This window comes from Notolabrus celidotus, chromosome 7, assembly GCF_009762535.1.
Source record: "Notolabrus celidotus isolate fNotCel1 chromosome 7, fNotCel1.pri, whole genome shotgun sequence".
Classification (NCBI taxonomy): domain Eukaryota; kingdom Metazoa; phylum Chordata; class Actinopteri; order Labriformes; family Labridae; genus Notolabrus; species Notolabrus celidotus.
In genome coordinates, this window is record NC_048278.1 from 2062582 (window position 1) to 2082219 (window position 19638).

Genomic DNA, 19638 nt, shown 5'->3' on the forward strand with positions numbered 1-19638 from the left:
AGAAAAGCTCTTGCGTTCTCTTCCCTATTTGCACGACGTTTGATATTGCTGAACTGGAAGAACGCTGCTCCACCCACCCACACTCATCTCGTCCGTAACATAATGTCTAGTCTTCAGTTGGAAAAGATCCGATACAGTGTAAATGGCGCCCTCCAGAACTTCCATAGCACTTGGGATGGTTTTATGAACTTTGTCAAGGATCTTGATGGCCTGCAGTTGGACTGATTAACATCCAGCAGATTTGGTATACTGTTAAAATACTTTGATTGGCAACACTTAACCTATGTGTGCAACTGGAGGCCCCCCGTGTGTGTGTGTGTGTGTATGTGTTTTTGTTTTGTTTGCTTTTGTTATTTTTTTCTAACATTTTAAGGTTTCTGTTGTTGGTTTAGTGGTGCCTGGTAGTTCCACCAGCACCCTTGATGTTCCTTTCTAGGCTAATTTTGACTATATTATATTTGTGTCTATATTTAACATCTTATCCTCGATTTTTATGAATTTATGTCCATGTAAAATCAATAAATATATATAAAAAAAACAAAAAACCTTGTTCATTTATTAAATGATATGCCAAGTCTTTATTTAGATTAAAAAAAACAGTGCAGATTACTAATTATAATAACATATTTTACCAAAAGATGCCTTGCTGTAGAATAATTAAAGAAAAGAAGGAAAAGGAATATCTGTATTAAAGGTGCCTTAAATATAAGTTATGATGCAGTTCTTCTTGAAAAATGACTAAGACATAATCAAATATTAAAATACACATATTTGTTAATATAATTATTGTTGCAGTGATGCATCATTTGAGATGTGAACACAAAATGTATGTTATCTTTATTTTCTATCAGCTTAGGGCTTTTTTGTGTGTGTGTAGTTTGTTCTGTTTTCTTTTGCTTAAATGTTCATTTGTCTGTTTTTGTTTCATTTGTTTGTTTGTTTGTTCTGGTGTATGTATGTATAATGGAAAAGGTCAATTTAAAAAAATAGATAGAACAGCAAAATAAGTCTGATTTCTGCTCTTACTTTGGTCTCCTTGTCTGTTCTCAACTTTAAAGACTAACTTAAATGTGGATTCTTCCTGTAAAGAAACATCTTTCCTCTCTTCCTTTACGAGCTGTCTTTTAAGGGGAATCAGATGGCACACAGGCACACACACACACACACACACACACACACACACGCTCACACACACAAACAGGAAACAATTTATTGCAACTCGGCTGAACATCCCTCAGGAGGAAGTGAAGGAGAACAGTGTGTTTCTGTGTGTCGGGGGTGCACGTGTGTGTGGTGTCTCTCTCCCTCAGAGCCTCGGTGGCAGAGCATCAGAGTGTGTTATAAAACACAACCTCACTACCCCTGCTCTCCACAGACCTATGTGCATGCTCATGTGTGTATGTGTGTGTGTGTGTGTGTGTGTGTGTGTGTGCACCTGTGTTCCATGTGTTAATCCTGAACTCTCTCGAGTGAACAACCAGGGAGTGCTAATAAGGTCTAATCAGCATCCCTGTAGGAAGCCGCAGCTCCCATGATGCACTGCAGCCAAATGCTCTTGAGGACGGAGCAGGCAGGATGGTACAACTTCTACAAAATTGAAATTCTGGCTGTCGCGTTTGTTTATGTCAAACATTTCAGCTTTAAGTTTTATCTGTGTGTGTGTGTGTGTGTGTGTTTGCCCTAACTTCACTACATTAGTGCTTAAACCTCCAGAGTTATCAGAGACACAGAGGAACTATCTTAACACACTTTTCTCTGTGTTTGTCTGTGTTTGTTTTTCCTTCATTTGCTGAAAACATGAGTGAGTCCTTCATGAACACTTACAGGTCTCTACATGCACCTGCTGCAGCCCATCCTGTTCTACATGAGACAACACAAGCTCAGCAACCAGTGTCATCAAACTGGTCCATACGTGACCTCTGTTAAACCACATGCACTAAAACCCTAACTGGTCTAAAGAAGCAACAAAAGACGGCTGCAGATTGAACTCTTCCTGCAGAGAAGTCTGTGCACTAAACCAGAAGAGTGATGTCCTGTTAGGAGATATCTTGAGTGTGATGAAGTCTTTGTGTTTTGTGCATACTGCTTCATTGTGTGATCCCCTCCATGTTGGATGACACCGCTGCGTTAGTCTGTACTCCTCTGGACGAAAGGTGCTCTAAAAATACTGCTTCATTCGGCTGCTTGTGGAAACCTATTCAAGTTTTGGACATCCTAATTTAGACCTCACCTCTGCGGAGATGTCATTTTCACTCGTTCTCTCCTCCCACAGAAGCTATTCTGAGAGCGGGACCTGGTTTAGCACTCAGGTTAGAGACATGAGGCTGGCAGCAGGGTCGGAGGTGAAGGTGATAAGGAATTCGTGTATTCCTTCAGCCTCCCCCTAAAGTGAGGACTTACATCTAAAAGTCTCCATTTTGAAGGATGAGGACAAATCGAGCAGATGTCAGATAGAGTCTGTTAGAGTCCTGCAGATAAAATATGGAGGTGTTTTAAGGCTAAAAATGTTCTCCTCTATTCTGAAAATCAGCTTTCAGCCTTCAGTCTGTGCAGACTGTGACATACGGGAAGGATCAGACAGTATTATCTCTCCTTCTTATATTTCAAGTATTAAAAAACCTGCTCACGTCAAAACCGCTGCTCTTAAAAAGTTCAGGCGTCTGCTGATCTCCTGCCTCTTATCTATCTGCTGTGTCATAGAGCAGACGCATTAGACCTTATTAAATGAAGGTATATCCTGTATGTTTCATCCAGGCATCCTATGGGAAAACGCTAATCCCTCTTTACTTCCACTCCTCCCCACCCTGTCAGAATAAATATCATACCCTGACCCATCAGAGGCTGAATTATTAACCGACACGTGAGGGGCTCCAGCCTCGGCGCTTATTCCTATAGACTCAGCAGGCATAAGCTTTGCCATGTTTGCATCAAACGTGCCCGTCCCCTCCCTGGATCGTGTGTTCCCTCACGTGGATGTGAGGCCCGTACTGTATATTGAGGAGTATGAGATCAGGCGGCATCGGATCACCGTGCATTTAAAAATCAATCGTGATGCATTAAAGTCTGTTTAGAAAAACGAGCGCTTTAAAAAGAAACACATCGATGTGCTCGGCTGATTCCACTTAAACTGAATCACTCACTGAGAGTTGACACAGAGGAGAGGAAGAACAAGAAGAGGGAGGCTTTAACATGTAAACTCTATATCAGGGGTTTCCAAACTTTTCAGCCTGCAACCCCCAAAATATAGGTGCCAAAGACTCACTACCCCCACTGTCCCTCAAAGTGATTTAATGTGTCTTCATTTAGCTGGTCTGCAGAAAATGACCCTACCTGTATGAGCATGTGTCTGTGTTTCCTGTGCTGTTATGAATGAACCTGCTGCTACTGATGCTTTAGATAATTAACTGTTCACTAACCCTAAACTTAGGAGTCATCTGGAAACAAAGAAAGGCAGAAAACTCATTACACTTTATATTTTCAAGTTTAGCTACTATTTTTGTCTATATTTTTACTACAATGGGTAAAATGTACTATTTTTAGATAAAGTAAAAAAACACATTCTGGAAGACATCTCACAACCCCACATTTGTGTTTTGCGACTAAAGACTGTATATAATATGGATGTCATCTAGCTCGGCTCGAAGTGAGGCTGCCACAAAAACTGCCCCCCCTAGTGGCTGACTGCAATATTGGTCAAAAAACGCTGTCTCCCCCATTCATTTCAATGGAGCAAGCTTTAAAAAATAAATACACATGGTACGAATGTTTCTCCTAACTGTATGCTGTGGTGATATGTAGTTATTATTTAACTGTTTTGTGTTCAAGGCCTCTTTTTCCTGAAAAGTTTCTTTTTTGTTAGTTTTTAGAGGTTAAAAAAAGGGTTTTACTTTCAGATTCACTTTGATTGACAGATGCCATAGAGAGAAACTCTGTAGGACAGGGGTGTCAAACATGCGGCCCGTGGGCCAAAACCGGCCCACCAGAGGGTCCAATCCGGCCCGCGGAATAACTTTGCAAAGTGAAAGGGTTCCATAGACAAGACATTAAGACTGCAATTTTTCAATAAAAGTAACTGCGATTTCAGATTTGTCCTCTAGGGGTCGCATTAAATCATAGTGTTGACGAAGCGCACCAGAACGGCGCTTTTTTTCCAGGGACTTTTTTCTTAAAGTGAGGAAATGGATTAGGCTACTTGCTGTTTGCATAATCCGGTTGAGATTCATAAAGACCTTTTAGAGCACTATAAGATGATCCACTAAATAGTCAACTTTACCTTCTTCATTATTATAATCTATCTGTTCTTTTGCAGTAAACATTACATTCGGTGTCAGGTGAATGGGTAACCTGTGTGTTTGGTGTGTTAGCAGCAGGTTTCAGGGCTTAAAGAGTAAAATATTCAGCCCACTATGAGACTCATCATGGCGAAAAATACAACGGCTGTTTTTGTAGAAAGATAGTTCATTAAATGTGAACATTTTCAGAATGTACTTGTACTGTTTTTGCACTAAAACAAAGGGAAAAATGAAGAGTTGTTGTTTTCTTATAGGTTATTATGTTATGATTTTACTGGTCCGGCCCACTTCAGATCAACTTGGGCTGTATGTGGCCCCTGAACTGAAATGAGTTTGACACCCCTGCTGTAGGACCTCGAGGGACGGTGTAGGGCGGAGCTTGTTACCGTGGAAACACACAAATTCCCTACCGGGCAGACTCCGGCTGCAGAAAATTTACAAGATGTCACCATTCTGAAACAGGATATTTTGGCTTCAAAACTGTACAATGGGAAAAGGCGGAGCAACGCTGTCCATTATATCAGTATACAGTCTATGCTCACGACCCCCTGATCTAAAGAATATGTTCCTCCTCACTTGATCTGACGTCTAATCCCTCGCTTTCTCGGGCCTTATGGCTCCGTTACATAACATACTCTACCTCAGGCAGAGAACAGAAGGTATCCACGCCAACAAGAACCCTGATTGTTCTGTTCAGTTGTGTAATTTCTCCGGACAGACGATGCTTAATTGACCCGTACGTGTGTCTGCGACGTGGAGAGAAGCTGTTGTTTGTGTAGAAAATGAGAGGGCTGATGATTACATGTGGATCAGACCTACATTACTGAGGCAACAGAGCAAATACAGAGGCATGATAATTAACCTGTTGCCTCAATGTGGGACATTAATGAGGTCATCACTGCTGTTTACCGTCCCTGCTCCTCCTTATATCATTATCATGCTCCATTTATTATTAGATTCTTATTTCTTTATCTGTTTGTCAGAGCTCACTCCACGGCTGAAATAAAATCATCTCCGTCTCTGGGCAAAGTTTAAGTGTTTTGAGTCCGTTATCAGGTTGCTTTGACACAGATAGTCAAGCAGGAGTTATTTTGGAAAGATGACCTTTCTCTGCCAGAGTCGTAAAGATGAAACTCTCCCTCTCTGTGCCAAACGCCAAATAAACAAGTCTCACTGCTGAGAACTAGAAACTGCACCTCAGACAGGAAGGAGCAACATCGCATGAACAAATGCTCATTATAGACCAGATCAGTGCAGAGATTGTGGCGATAATGACGGCAGGGTGGTGCACAGTTTTCTGTCTTTCCTGTATCGTACCGAGGGTAGCACAGGAAAGTGCAACACCCACCGGTCCTGGGAGCTGATCCACCACAGCTGGCAGGGAGAGATAAGAGAGGGGCGCAGTATCTCAGAGCCGACACGGGCTCCATTTTCTACACTGCAGAACTCACGTTTCATGTTTCTATCAGTTTTTTCTTCCGTCATCATCCTCTTTGTTTTAAAAATCCAAGAGATAACACATGTTTCTAAACAAGTTTCACCTCCTGGCACACAAAAGAAACCATCGTCCTCACTAAATGATTGACACCCTATCAACAAGATGTAATTTCAAGTCATGAAAAGGTCTCACGTTTGTTTTGATTATGATAAACATTCACAGCAGTAACGTGTGAATAACCTGGAGGTGTGAGTCAGTGATACGGTTATATCATATCTGCATGCGCAGCTGTGTAGGAGTGTTCCAAAAAACAGCAGAGCAATGATTGACTGGGTGATCTATTGGAGTGTGTCAGTCATTCAGAAACTTCATTTAAACAAATATTGGCAGAAAGAGAGCGTGTCCTTACGGGCAGTGTTCTTCTGCAGCTTCCGGAGAGCCCTCAGCAGTCCTTTGTAGCCCTCGTAGCTTTTATCATTCTGAGAGTACAGCAGGATTTTCTTGGCATCAATGAGCAGCCGGGAGATTCTGATGTTTGCAGAGAGACGGGAAAGAGAGGAGATGAGACGTCAGAGAGGATCTCTCCTAAAGCTTAGAAAAGATCAATAAAATCACTGAATGTTCGATCGGGTGAGGAGCTCAGGGTTTGAACCAGGACTCACATGGAGTCGTTGAAGTTTCCCACCACACCAGGACTCTCTCCAGGTGTAGGGTTACGGAAGCAGGGGTTGTTGGCGTTGCAGATGATGCCTTGTACCCAGGGCAGGGTGCCCGCCGAGGGCATGGCCTTGTTGGGGAAGTGGCCTTTGGAAGGAAAGACAAGGTTTCATTACAGTGATTAGATTTAGGCTCAACAATCAGTTCCCAAAGAGATGTTAGATTACAAGATGAGGACTTCCTTTTAGTAATGTGACCTCTGAAAACTGTTTCAGCACAACCAATGTCAAATGAGTCCGTATTAGAAGCACTGACATTATCTTTATGACTGTCTGTGCTCTTATCAGCTCACTTTACAACTTACTGAAGTTAACTCTTCTACTGAAAAGATAAGAGGGTCAAAATGTTGACTTGTTTCTGTGGAGTTCACTGGGTTAATTGACTTGTAACTGTTGTGTTGATATCAGTGCTCACTCACAGAAACAGAAGCCTCACATGCACGCTCAGAGAGACAACATGAAGACACTCGGTCGGTGCACTTGACTGTACTTGTGAACAAGAGCCAATCTGGAGCAGCTTTTTTAGAATTTAGGGGGACTCAACTTCAACTCGTACTCACAGTTCCTCACATGTGCAGATTATTGCTGTTAAATCCATCCAATTAGATTAAATACACATAAATATGCCTGTGGAATTCCAATAAGCACTGTGACTAATACTATGTTGCAGGTTACTGATTTCCTTCCTGCTGATGAAAACGCTTTCGTAAATGCTGATCGGGGCTTTTCTGTGCTTCGGATCAGTGAGAATAATCTTATTGAGTTGAAACGTGGTCGTGGTTGTGAAACCTGCTCCGCTGAGGAACAACTTCACAATTCCCTTTTTCCAGGAGCTAAAGGTCCTGTCACATGTTCGCAGAGGGCAAACAAATATTGACTATTCCCTCTGCGAAAATAACATGTTGGCTTTTCTTGGAAGCAAACAGACAATGGCTTCAAATAGTGGAACTACAGTACATGTATTTGATTCAGTTGCTACGTTGGATGTAAAGCTGAGTGGCAGTAAACCTCTGAAATTCAAGAGTTGTGCTTTATGTATTTTCTTTGTAATGTTTTTTGCGCTTACATTCATGTTGCTCGTAGGGTGGATAGTGAATCCGGACAGAGATCAGGATGAAGAAGATAAAAAGGGGCCAGATGATCTCGATCAGCAACTGGATCTAAGAAAACAAAGAGAAACAGGATGATGACAGTTCTTAACCAAGAAAATAAATTAAGAATTTACATTCCTGAGAAATAAAAACTCATAAAACAAATGAATTAATCATCCAGAGCAGCATCGTGTTCATGTTCAGTTTGCAGTTTGTGTATATTCAGTTCAGCTAAGGTAATCCCCTCTCCTTTGGGAGAAAAAGCATCCTGAGTTATGTGTTTATATATATGTGTGTGTGTATATATATGTGTGTGAGGGGTCTGTCAGCTGTCCCCTTTAGTTCACTGTAATCCCACCATGAGACAGGGTAAAGAGTATGTGGGTTAATAAGGGGTGACAGGCCGAGACAGAGAGAAGTCTGCAGGGTTTAGAGGGACTAGGACTCGTCCATCTGTTCCATATGGCCTCTCCTCTTCAGCTGCCTGCTGCGTCGCGGCCTTTAACAGCACGGCAGACATGCAGCGCGGGATAAAGAACAAAGTCACTGTCTCAGAAAATGTACTGGACCCTTTTGTTGGGAATCACTGGACTGAATGTCGAGCAGCCTCCGCCGTCACTTTGAGGAGAGGGTTCTGTTTGACGCTCAGACGGCTTCATTGTATGCAGATGAGTGTCCTCACGTATAAAGAGGCAGTGTGCTGCAGCCAGAGTGAATCTGATTAACATAACTCGGAGTGTGTGGGCATTATGGGGCACATAGAACGTGTATCTGTGTCATCGTCACGTCTGTGACTGAGACATGGGGATCTGTAAACTGCGTAGCTTCTCAGTCCTTGTGGCTCACGAGGGGATTGCATCATTTCCCCGACTGAGGGCTGAGGGCGGCATATTAATGAGGAAATAATAAATACCTACTGAGTCTTTGTAAGGCTGTAATGACTGCTAACAAATGATCCTGATTCAGAGGAAACTGTACTGGCAGCAGAGCATTCAGTGGAAACATGTAGAACAAAGATATATCACAAGTTTGCTGTTCGGCCTTTGTTATTTCTGTTCTTCTTATCATTATGTATTATTATAAAACATACTTTAAAGACCCTTTAAACAAGCAGATAGCCGAATCAGGAGTCAGTAATGTGAACTTACTGTTTGTCTCCGTCTGTATGTGAAGTTCTTCCAAAGCAGTAAACCCAGCTGAGTGGAGACAGCCATGTTGACGTCTTCCCAACCTCACTGAGCACGCTCCAGCTCCTCACTGTGAAGTCAAGGACACGATACAAGATGGTCAACCTTTGTTATCTCCTACATGCAAAACGAGACCCAACACTTCACATGTTTCTCCCTGTGGAAAAGAACAAACCCTCAACAGGCTTTGTTCCTCTGAAATGAAGATGTGGTTATACCAGAAATATAATTCCCTCACAGTATGACGCACATAGTGATGTGAAAACAGAACAGAAAGTCATTACATCAAGGAACCACGATCAAACGCATGGAACTGGGATAAAGGTGAAGTCCAGTTTCAGTAAAGGAAATGAAAGCAGACCAAGCATCAACCAAATTAAAACTACGACACACGATGAGAAGATGATAAAACACTGAAACACAAACCAGCCAAAAGTTCAGCACCAAGCACACGAAGAAGAGAACTGATGAGTGAAGAAAGCTGCTCACAGCTGCAGATTCAGCTCCACCTGATGTGGACTCATGCGTCTAAAGGTCAAACTGCGCTCCAAATGGAGGGATGAGTGGGTGGTGGGCAGTTTATCTGGGGAAAGTGGTTGGAAAGCCTTTCATCAGCCAACCTCGTCACCCTGTTTGCACTTCAAGACGACATTTCATGCAAATGTTGGAGACGACTTCACTGACGACCCGGGTCAGTCCTATTGTTCAGTCCTAACAAAAGAACCTCTGATGAGGCAGAGGTGAGTGGTTTAATCACTCCTCAATCTTTGGCGCTCAGCTTTGTCAGATTTTATCAAAGTCGAGTGATTCATCCCGTATGTAAACATGTGTGGGCTACGCATATTTATTTACCCTATTTGCAGACTCAAAAGTCCGTGGCTCAGTGGACTACCTGGTTTTACGTAACCAGCTGGATCTCTCCAACAAGTCCATGCATCAGACCAGAAACAAGAAGAAGGACTTCAGAGTTCTCTTTGTCATTTGGTGTCACCGTCTTAAATCACTTTGTTGTTTAGTTTGTTCACAAACTCATAATCCTGTTTTCTGGGACAAACATGTCGCCATCAAGAGCTGGGACTGACACGGTGACTCAAGACCCTTAACACCTTTATTAAGGTCAACTAGTGTTACAGCAGAGGAGGATTATATAGGCCAGGACTTAAAATGTAAAGTATTTATGTAATCTTAAAAGAGAGGTTGAGTAATAATGAGGATTACACATTACTTTCATACTCAGAAGGAAAGTTATTTATGGGAAGGAAGAATGTTCCCACATTAATGAGTGTGACTGTTTGTCTCTTTTTTCTTCCACTTCACTTAAACTCAAAGAAGGAACTCTAAAAGAAGCTTCACTTTGTTACTTGCGTTGCAAGGAAAAAGCTGATAGTGTGCCAAAGAGAGTGGGAGGACAGCACAGTAATGTCAAGGACACAGTGATATCTAAACATGGTGGACTCAATCAATCAGAGGCTCTGAAGCTGAAGTACGCCCGGCCGTATCTGAACCATTCCTCCAGTTTCATGCAGTTTTCTCATGCCACATTTTCTCATGAATTCAGAACTCTTGATCCTCATCTGACCCGGCAGAGGAGGGTGTGACTGATTTATACCATCACAGCTTTAATTTGTGTGACATGGAGTTAAATAACAGCCTGTGGGGTTGTCCACAGATATCTAACAGTGATAATAAACACATGGTGACTAAACAAACTTGACTTGTATACCAGTAACCTCCTGGAAATCACAACTTTTTCAAACTCTAGCCAGTCCTTCCAGGCAGTTGTGATATCTCGACCGCAACTATCAACGCAAATTCAACCAATCAGCGCCATTTCTGTGCAGCTTTGTAATTTCATATAATAACTGCGAAATTGAACAATCACCTCAACATCAGCCGCTGTGTGTCATCAGTTTCGTCATCAGTTTCACTTCCTTGTTAGTGGTTGACAAGATGAAGACTTGTCCAATGCGAAAAAAGCACATTTACCAACTTATAATTCCACCGAAGTTCATGCAAGTCAGTTTCTGGATGCTTTATATGAAAGCTGGGGTAAACTGTTTTGCACGGTGTGTAATATCATGGTGGAACATAAACATAAGTCCTCACTTGATCACCACTTTTCAACAGCAGAACACGCAAGACAAGTGACAATGACGACGTTATTTATAGATACTCAAATACCCTTTTAGTATTAATAAGCTATAGTTGTATTTATTTACTTAGTGTATTTTTTTCTAGTACAACAGTTCAAAGTAGGGGGGGAATATAAATACAAACACTGAACAAACATTTCATTTTAAGATAGCACATAGGCAACACAGCATCTGTTGAAAACACAATCTTTTGTTTGTTTTAGGGAAATGATTTGCCCAGTTAGAATTTAATGTGATACATTCAAAAAAACAGTTGGGAGAGGGTCATTTTTCCTACTCAGTTTGAAGTTAAATAATATTGTTCTTGTTTCACTAAATGCCAGGGCAGTATTTCACAAAGTCTGGAGGATTGAGATGGAGACTATCTGTGATGTTACCTGTGTGCAAATAAAGTATACTTTGTTAAAATAGTTGAAATCTCAAGCATTTTTTAGGAAGTTCACCAACAAAACTAATAAAAAAAGCCAATAATTTAGCATATTTACTTGCCCCTGAGATGTTACTGGGGAAAAGGCTTTTTTAAAAATTGCAGATTTCACTGCAATTTTTTTCAAAAAGCTGTCCCAAATTCAGGCTTTTTGGGCTGCAACAATCACACAAAAAAACTGCAAAATCCTAGAGGGACTGCATTAAGTGATTCTCCTGTGATGTTTGAAATGTTGCAATGAAAAAAACAACAGAACTACACGGTGACCCATGACCAGCATCTGCTGTACCCGCGCATCTGCTATGAATCACCTTGTTAATGGTATGTGTTTAACTGCTTCATCCAGGAACGATGTTAAATACCTGTTGAAGACTTACCGACAGACACAATTTAAGCAAACACATCCACAGATGACACAACAGAAACCATCAGGGGGTTTAACAATGGATCTCACTCTGCAGTCCCCTGAATAGATCTGGGTTTGTGCATCAACATCATCAACACAGCTCAGGATATCATTTCCTCTGCTGATACAGGATCTTTTTCTGAATTGATTCTGCTTCATTGTGCACACATCCCGTGATATAAAGTAACATAACACCACCTACATCTACAGATTGCTGCTAAATCAGTGGGTGTGCAGAAATGTCATCACTTTGTTATTTATAATCTGCCCTCTTCCTTAATCAGCTTTCTTTGCTGCGTCTTCATTTGGGGGATGATATCATGTTCTCATGTTAATGAGCCATTTCATTATCTGATGCGATCTCATTTGCATCAGCCTGATTGGAGACTACTTGTGTTTTCTGTAGTTTGTCTCCGAGCAGTAAAGCTTAACTCGTCGAGTTTTCTCTTCGTGTGTTTTCAGATTCTGGTTCACTCTGGTGAAAACACATCGTCTGCAGAGATGACAAGAGCTCTCTGCTGAGCACAAATGGTGCAGAGCCAGGGCGCCTCTAGTGGCCCACCACAATATGCCATTTTTTTAATACTTGTTTACCATCAATTCTCGCTCACGTGTCATATCACACTCATACAGGAGCTTTTTCCTCCAAACTCCATTTTCTTCACTGATTTCAGAGCTCACACGACACACCATTCATGGTGTTATTCAAAGATGAAGTTCATTATGTCGAGCATGAAAACATAAAAAAGAGCGTCGATGCTTTGCATGAAAAAAAAGGATGAAAAACAGAAAACAGAGAGCAACATTTGGTCAACACTGCGCCAACACCACACACACACACACACACACACACACACACACTTCATTTACACATCTGAGCAACATATGCCTTCAATGACCAACAACAACAGAGAAAACGAACATTTCAGATAATAAAGAAATGAAACGCTCTTTGTCATTTGACATAAATGTGGCGTTTTTTCCTCACTGAGACACGATGACAACATCATAAACTCTACTTCACATTTCATAAATCCATCGTCTGAAACTTCATTACTTGTGTTTCATTGTTCTCCTGAATTGAGGTTACAGTCGGTCATTCAGCTCCGCGATGCTGAGCCTCAGAAGTCAAGATAGAGACATTATGAGAACGAAGGAAGTCAATGTGATTTCAGAATAAAACTGAGACTGGAGAAAAACTTGTCCTAAGATGCTGAAATAGCCTCCTAAAAATTCTAAATAGCCATCAATTTGTGTTTTAATACAAACTCAAATGTAAACAAATAATTGTATGTGTCATGTTTGGATTAAAGGCTAATATTTAGATTCAAATAGAGATGTTGCAACCAAACAGCTTTTATTTTGGAATCCCAACCGGAAGCTCAGTGTGTGATTATGGCGAACTTGACTTTGGTCCTAGTCAGACTTTCATGCATGATGAAAACAACAAAAACCAGCACATTAAAAAGCTTGTCATTTCACTTCCTCGGCGTTTATCTCTTTAACTTGAACTAAAATATTCTCCCAGCATTTTAAAACATCTCAACTTTGATAACTTAAAATGAATAAACGGGGAAAAAAACTGCGTGAAGCAACAATTACTCAAGAACAAAAAGATTTCCCTTATTTTCAGTTTCTATCACTCAAAGTCAAAGTGAATACAGAAGAGAGGTAATATGAAGAGAAATAAAGGTATGACATTGAGTTTTAGCTGTAACACGGTGCCTTACATCCCATTGTTGAGCCAACAAAGGAACTCACAAATCATCCCAAAAGTCCTCCACAGACAAAAACACCAAAAACTCACCCACCTTTATCCTGAACGTTGTGATTCTCCACTCTTTCTCTTTTCCAAAAACGAGCCCCCCGTCCGGAAGAAGATAAATAAAGTGTACTCCTTCACGGTCCTCTTCTGTTCTGAGTCTCAGTGTCTGACAAACACTTTTTTTTTCCTCCAGCAGGCTTTTATAGCGCTGCTCGATGCGGAGCGGAGCAGAGGAGAGCAGCAGAGGTAACTAACGGTCACCGTTTGATGCTGCTGCCATATAAGGCAAGCACGTGTGGAGTCAAAACATCCCTTAAAGGGCCAGCGACAGTCAGAGGCCGCCGTGATTCATTGTGTCGATGTACGGTTCCTTTAAATCATTACAATGTAGAGGTAATTGAAATTCCAATTAGGCTACAGAAAGGATGGAGTCAAACAGTCTTTAATAAATACATATTTCTAACTTAAACAGTGTATGTTATAGAGTTACTTTCTGCTGATATGACATTTTGAATGTTTTTTTTAATATACATGTTTTTATTATTTTATCATTTTCAGAACAAAACAACAAAATTCAAGGCTCACTGTGTGTACAAGGCAGATTTCAGACAATATATGTGTAGTGGCAATTTAGCACAAACCCTCTTTGCCACTTCTGCAGGACGTGATATTTCTGACTCGTGCTTTGTAAAACAGGTTTACTCAAAAATGAAATTGATGCCATATAAAATTAAACAAACTGAGAATTTATTAAAAATATCGACAAGTTGTTATTAATTTATATTTTCCACAAGAGCGACAAAACTATTAAAAAAAAAAACATGGTTAAAAAATATGTTGCTCCTTGTCCTGCTCAGATGAAAGCACACATTGCAGCGCACATGCTCAGTTGCTCCAATTTAGCAGCCCCAATCACCTGCAGCATGTTAAAGCACAATTAAAGGCACATACACTCAAATTACTCTATGGCTGTAACACTATGCACCATCACCCCCTCCCCAAAACACAGAGCGGAAAAATTTATGAATTAAAAATAATACTAATAATAATGCTGATTAATGCTAACAATAAGAACAACAATAATAATATCCCTATGTAATAACATTACCACCATCAATTTAAAAAAGATCAACAAAAACAATAATTTTGAATATTTTAGGATATTTTCTAGATAGATAGATAGATAGACAGATAGACAGATAGATAGATAGATAGATAGATAGATAGACAGATAGACAGATAGATAGATAGATAGATAGATAGATAGATAGATAGATAGATAGATAGATAGACAGACAGACAGACAGATAGATAGATAGATAGATAGAAAGATAGATAGATAGACAGACAGACAGACAGACAGACAGACAGACAGACACATAGATAGATAGATAGATAGATAGATAGATAGATAGATAGATAGATAGATAGATAGATAGATAGATAGATAGATAGATAGATAGATAGATAGATAGATAGTGAGGTATCTCATATGAAGTTATACAATACATACAGTTTTTACTGCTTGGAGTGGTCACAGAAAGTTTAGATAGGGTCACCTTTACTGTTCTGTAAATTACGGTGAAAATTAGCACGCTTACATCAAGGGTTTGAGCCCAGTATTGTTGTAAGTCACGATGAGAGTTAGCATGCATAGGTCAACAGAGTTGAAGTCCACTACTGGATGTACACCAGATGTTATGAGAAATGTGTGTGCGTCGTGGACCTCACTTAAACCTATATAAAGGACGTGTCTAACAGCCTTCGAAGAGAGAGACACAATCTGGCCGAGTCGTCTTCCCAAGCAGTCCGGAATGCTTGTTTGATCCTGGTGTTGTTTTTCTGTAATAAACCTATTACTCTAAAAGCAAGCCAGTGTCACGGAGTTCCTTCTGCATCTACACATCACAGGCTGTCAATATACGACAATAGATAGATAGATAGATAGATAGATAGATAGATAGATAGATAGATAGATAGATAGATAGATAGATAGATAGATAGATAGATAGATAGATAGATAGATAGATAGATTGAAAACAGAAAACATATGTTATTTATTTATCTAATTTATTAATAAAGGGACAATATTTGCAAAAAATGCTAAGTTTTGGACTGACTAGCACTATGCAAAATGGTCTAGTTGTGTTGTGTTCATGTAAGAAGCTTTGCACCCAAATCTGCATCTCAAAATGTTTAAATGCTGGTGTTATTGGGTAATTAGAAAAAGTCTATGTGAACATCATTCAACAAAGTTCTTAGTTTGAATTAGAAGAATAATCTCTTGTTGTTTGTCTTGATGAAAACCTCTTTCAAATCAGATATAAGCGTCGTGACATCCCTCTCTTCTTTCCCCCCTCCCGCCACAGTTGCCTGAATGTGTTTGTATACGTGCATACACGTGTTAGAAGGTCACCTTCATGCCCCTCTCTCCAAATGTATACTGGGATAGACTCCAGCCCTCCACGACCCAAGAGAGAGTGAGCATCTTATAGAAGACAGATGGATGGATCTTATTTGCTGTTGCGTGTTGTGTATTTGATGCATCCTCCATCACACCTACACAGAGCAAGGACAACAGGCCACCTGAAGAACAGAGCTACATTAACTCCAATCACACAGTTATTTCCTTTCTTACTGTTTTATGTAACACAGCAGATGCTCATGTTATAATGTCTATAATTCTAAATATCTATGAATATACAGAAAAAAGTCTTGAGTGAAAATCATAAAGTGAAACTGAGCTTCAGACTCTATATATATTATATATATATTTAACCTGAGCACATTAATATGACCTGTTCCTGTTCAGGCTGCTGCTGTGACTCAGGCCTGTGGATGAAGGTGAGTTTCATTTGCATTGCATGGCTGAGGACTGACTGATTCATTCAGCAACTAGTCCTTTATGAAGATACTGAAAAAAACTCAATCAATAGAATCATTTATAAAACATCCAAAATAAGTTTGTTGATATTATAACCATGAACAACAACTAATGTCTCCCAGACATCGTGCTATACTTCATGGATTCCCATTTTTAATTTTTTGATTGAGTTTATTTATGAGGACAATGAATGCATAGTCATCAACACTTCAGCTGTATGCCTCAGTGTAAATATGCTGGAATTAGCACAATAGCCACATTTTCATCTGTGGTCATACATAGAACAACTATTCAAGATTGCAGGACATGTCACAAGACAGTTTGCAGGACACTTCATGATGTAACACAAACAGTTTACAGACAAAATGGACGCTTTAGTTACATAACAAAGGAGGAAATGGATATTATTCATGAGTACACGAATGGTTTGTTTTTAACCATTCATGGTAACACTTAGAGCAGGGGTGTGAAACATACAGCCTGCAGGCTTTTTGCACTTAAACAAAGGGAACAATTTTGAGTTGTCCTTCTCTATAGGTTATTATGTTATGGTTTTACTGGTCCGACCCACTTCAGATCAAATTGGGCTGTATGTGTCCCCTGAACTGAAATTAGTTTGACACCCCTGACTTAGAGAATAAAGAAGGACTCTCATAACCAGCTTTGCGGTGCGTGTGTTCCTGCAGAGGGTTAAAATTCCCTCCTTGGTCTCAGCTCAGTGAATGTGTCCCAAAAACACTCCCGGCCTGCTTATTAAGTCTAAACAATAACAGACTTGTGTCTTGAGCCTGGTCACTAAATAACTGAACTGCTTTACTGACCAACTTCCCTCGGTTCAGCAGTAACTGTAAACATTTGACATGTCAACAGAGCCTGATATGTGGCCGGGGTACGCTTTGTTCGACTGCGCTCACACCAGATCAAACAGAGTGCAGAGGCTGTCTGAGGTCTGAGCGATGACCCCGTTAGAAAACACTCACTTCAGTCAAAGTGGAGGTTCATGTGGAACAGCAGGTGCTGCTGGAGCTGGTTCGGCTTCATCAAAAGCTGAAATGTGACTTTGCAGGAATTCATTTTCCTCTCTATCATCTGTGAATTGTTATTGTATAAAGAAATAAAAATGATGCTTTCCCTTTAAAGTGATGTTGTTTGTGTACTGGTTTGCATTTGTTGATGTACCAGGAAGCTGCGAGAGCCTGTCGTGCCATGCAGGCTAACTAAAGTCCAGGGAACATGACGACCATCTGGCAGTGATTATCTGGCCTCCTGTGCCTCCACTGTCTTCATTCTGCTCACTTTGCTTTAGGGTGCAATTACTCTAACTATAACACAAGTGACAGAGGACGGTCCAGTCGCTCCCCTTCTCTCTAAAGTCTCTGCACATCATTACAAAGAAAAGTGCTCATATTTTTACCCCAGCTTCTACTCGCTTTCACTCGTCTGTGCCAACGTACGTTCCTGTCCTCCAGAGAAAGATGAAATTCTCATTTTTAATCAATCAAAGGTAATCAAACTCCCTCAATGATCAAACAGGAAATCAGCTGCTGCACTCAAGTCCCAAAGCACATGTCCTCATGCAACAAGTGATAGCATTAGTCACAGTTTAATTTGGAAATGCATCAACAAGGGTGAAGTCAGTAAAAGTGTGACAATACAAACCAGGGTCATTTCCTCTGCTGTTTGTGAGATGGAGAGAGAGATAGAGAGGGTTCTGTCAGAGCGAGGTCTCCCGCCTCGTATGGGGTCTGATTAAATCCTTGATCACACTGATTAGTCTTTTAATCCATCAAAGAGCTGTCTGCCTGGATGGAGATTATAATCATCCAAGATGACTGAGCTCCTTTTTATCAGAAGAATTCAGGGGGACAGAGGAAGATAGAAGTGCTGCATCACTCTGAATCAAGAGTTCGGAGCACAACATAATTCACACAGACAACAAAACACAGCTGATCCTGATATTTAGAGGAATTAAAAGTTCAATGATCTGCAAAGAGTTTTTAAAATGGCCCATTGAGGTTACATCATTTTGTTGATAGTGAAAGGGTCAAGTTGTTTTCTATTAAGATATGATTTTCTTGGAATAATGATGGCCTCCTCAGTGATAACATCAACACAGTAAGCTGATTAAATTATCTACACTTCCATCACCATAGAGGAGGAATAGCAATTACTAATCAATTCAATGATGCCTATTTAACATTTGGTCAGTCTGCTGTTCCATAAACAACAAATTAATGAATTTCTAATGCAGTTGAAAAACAAAAGCTGGGTTAAAGAAGGTCAATTTCTGCAGAATGAATTGATTCCTGGAGAGGGAAATGTGCTGCTTTGAAGACGCAAAACTGGCTTATCTGTGCCACTCTGCTTTTACAGATTATAATTATCATGAACAGGCACACAGTGTTCAACCCGACCCTGCTGTAAACAAAAGTTAAGATGATAATGAAGGCATACTCCAAATCCATGAGCTTACACAGGAGGGTCAGGGGGAAATTTGTGGCAGTAACGTCAGGTATGTGGAAAACGATGAAGAATGTCTCCCTGAGTTGAGTACAGCGGCTCAAATCTCGTTCTCTGTGATTGTTTATAGTGAGCTGTCAGGTGCTGTTATTCTCACCGGATAGAGAACAATGGTTTGTTTTGGCTGGCACAGCGTGAGGCAGTCTACACTCTCAGCTCTGATGGGATCACTGCTCTATAACCCACTTAGGATCTCAAGACACACTTGGATTGACTAGGAGTTCAAGCTGAAGCTGAAGACTGAAAACCGGAATGTTTAAAGTTGTGGAAACTGTTTCAATAAATAGACAGCTGCAGAAAAAGTAGAAGCACCTTTCAACCAAGTAGGCTGCAGTTCAGTTAGGGAGGAGGAACCACTGAGAATATCCAGTAAACAAGGATTGTCACTGCCCCGAGGAGGATCTGTTGAGCTCATCATGAAGTCTGACTCATTCAAAGGTAGCATGGAGGGAGCCATAAACCAACATCGATGTCTTTCAATCCCCAATACAGCAGCTATTCATGTTATGAGTCAGTCTCAACATGAGTTCATGATCGGGATCAACAGCAGTGTATTCACCTGTAAGTTTTAAACATGAGTATGTAAATGTTAGATCACAGGTAGGATGTGTGTTAATCATCATGACGTCCTCAACAGTTCAATAGCTGCCTGTCTGCTTGACAAGTTCTTTGATGTGCATATCAGAACTATATCACGACACTCCACACTTATATATAATACTGATATACAAGGATTTTGTCATTTTCACTGATAAAATC

The 19638-nt window shown here is 40.5% G+C and overlaps 1 protein-coding gene across 3 annotated transcripts in view; it reads right to left on the reverse strand.

Annotated features, from left to right (window-relative positions):
* Nucleotides 1-13805, reverse strand: part of LOC117815651 (phospholipid-transporting ATPase ABCA1-like) — a 41540-nt gene extending 27735 nt beyond the window's left edge. Inside the window, exons 1-5 of one of the 3 annotated variants that reach the window (XM_034687476.1) lie at nucleotides 13522-13805; nucleotides 8686-8794; nucleotides 7513-7606; nucleotides 6393-6534; nucleotides 6140-6258 (exon numbers count right to left, since the gene is read on the reverse strand). In XM_034687476.1, the coding sequence (XP_034543367.1) occupies nucleotides 6140-6258; nucleotides 6393-6534; nucleotides 7513-7606; nucleotides 8686-8751 (421 nt within the window). In that variant the 5' untranslated portion in view covers nucleotides 8752-8794; nucleotides 13522-13805. Of the gene's footprint in view, nucleotides 1-6139; nucleotides 6259-6392; nucleotides 6535-7512; nucleotides 7607-8685; nucleotides 8795-13517 lie in introns of all 3 variants that reach the window. The other 2 variants (XM_034687474.1, XM_034687475.1) reach the window with 2 other exon arrangements.
* Between the last annotated feature and the right edge of the window lie 5833 nt (nucleotides 13806-19638).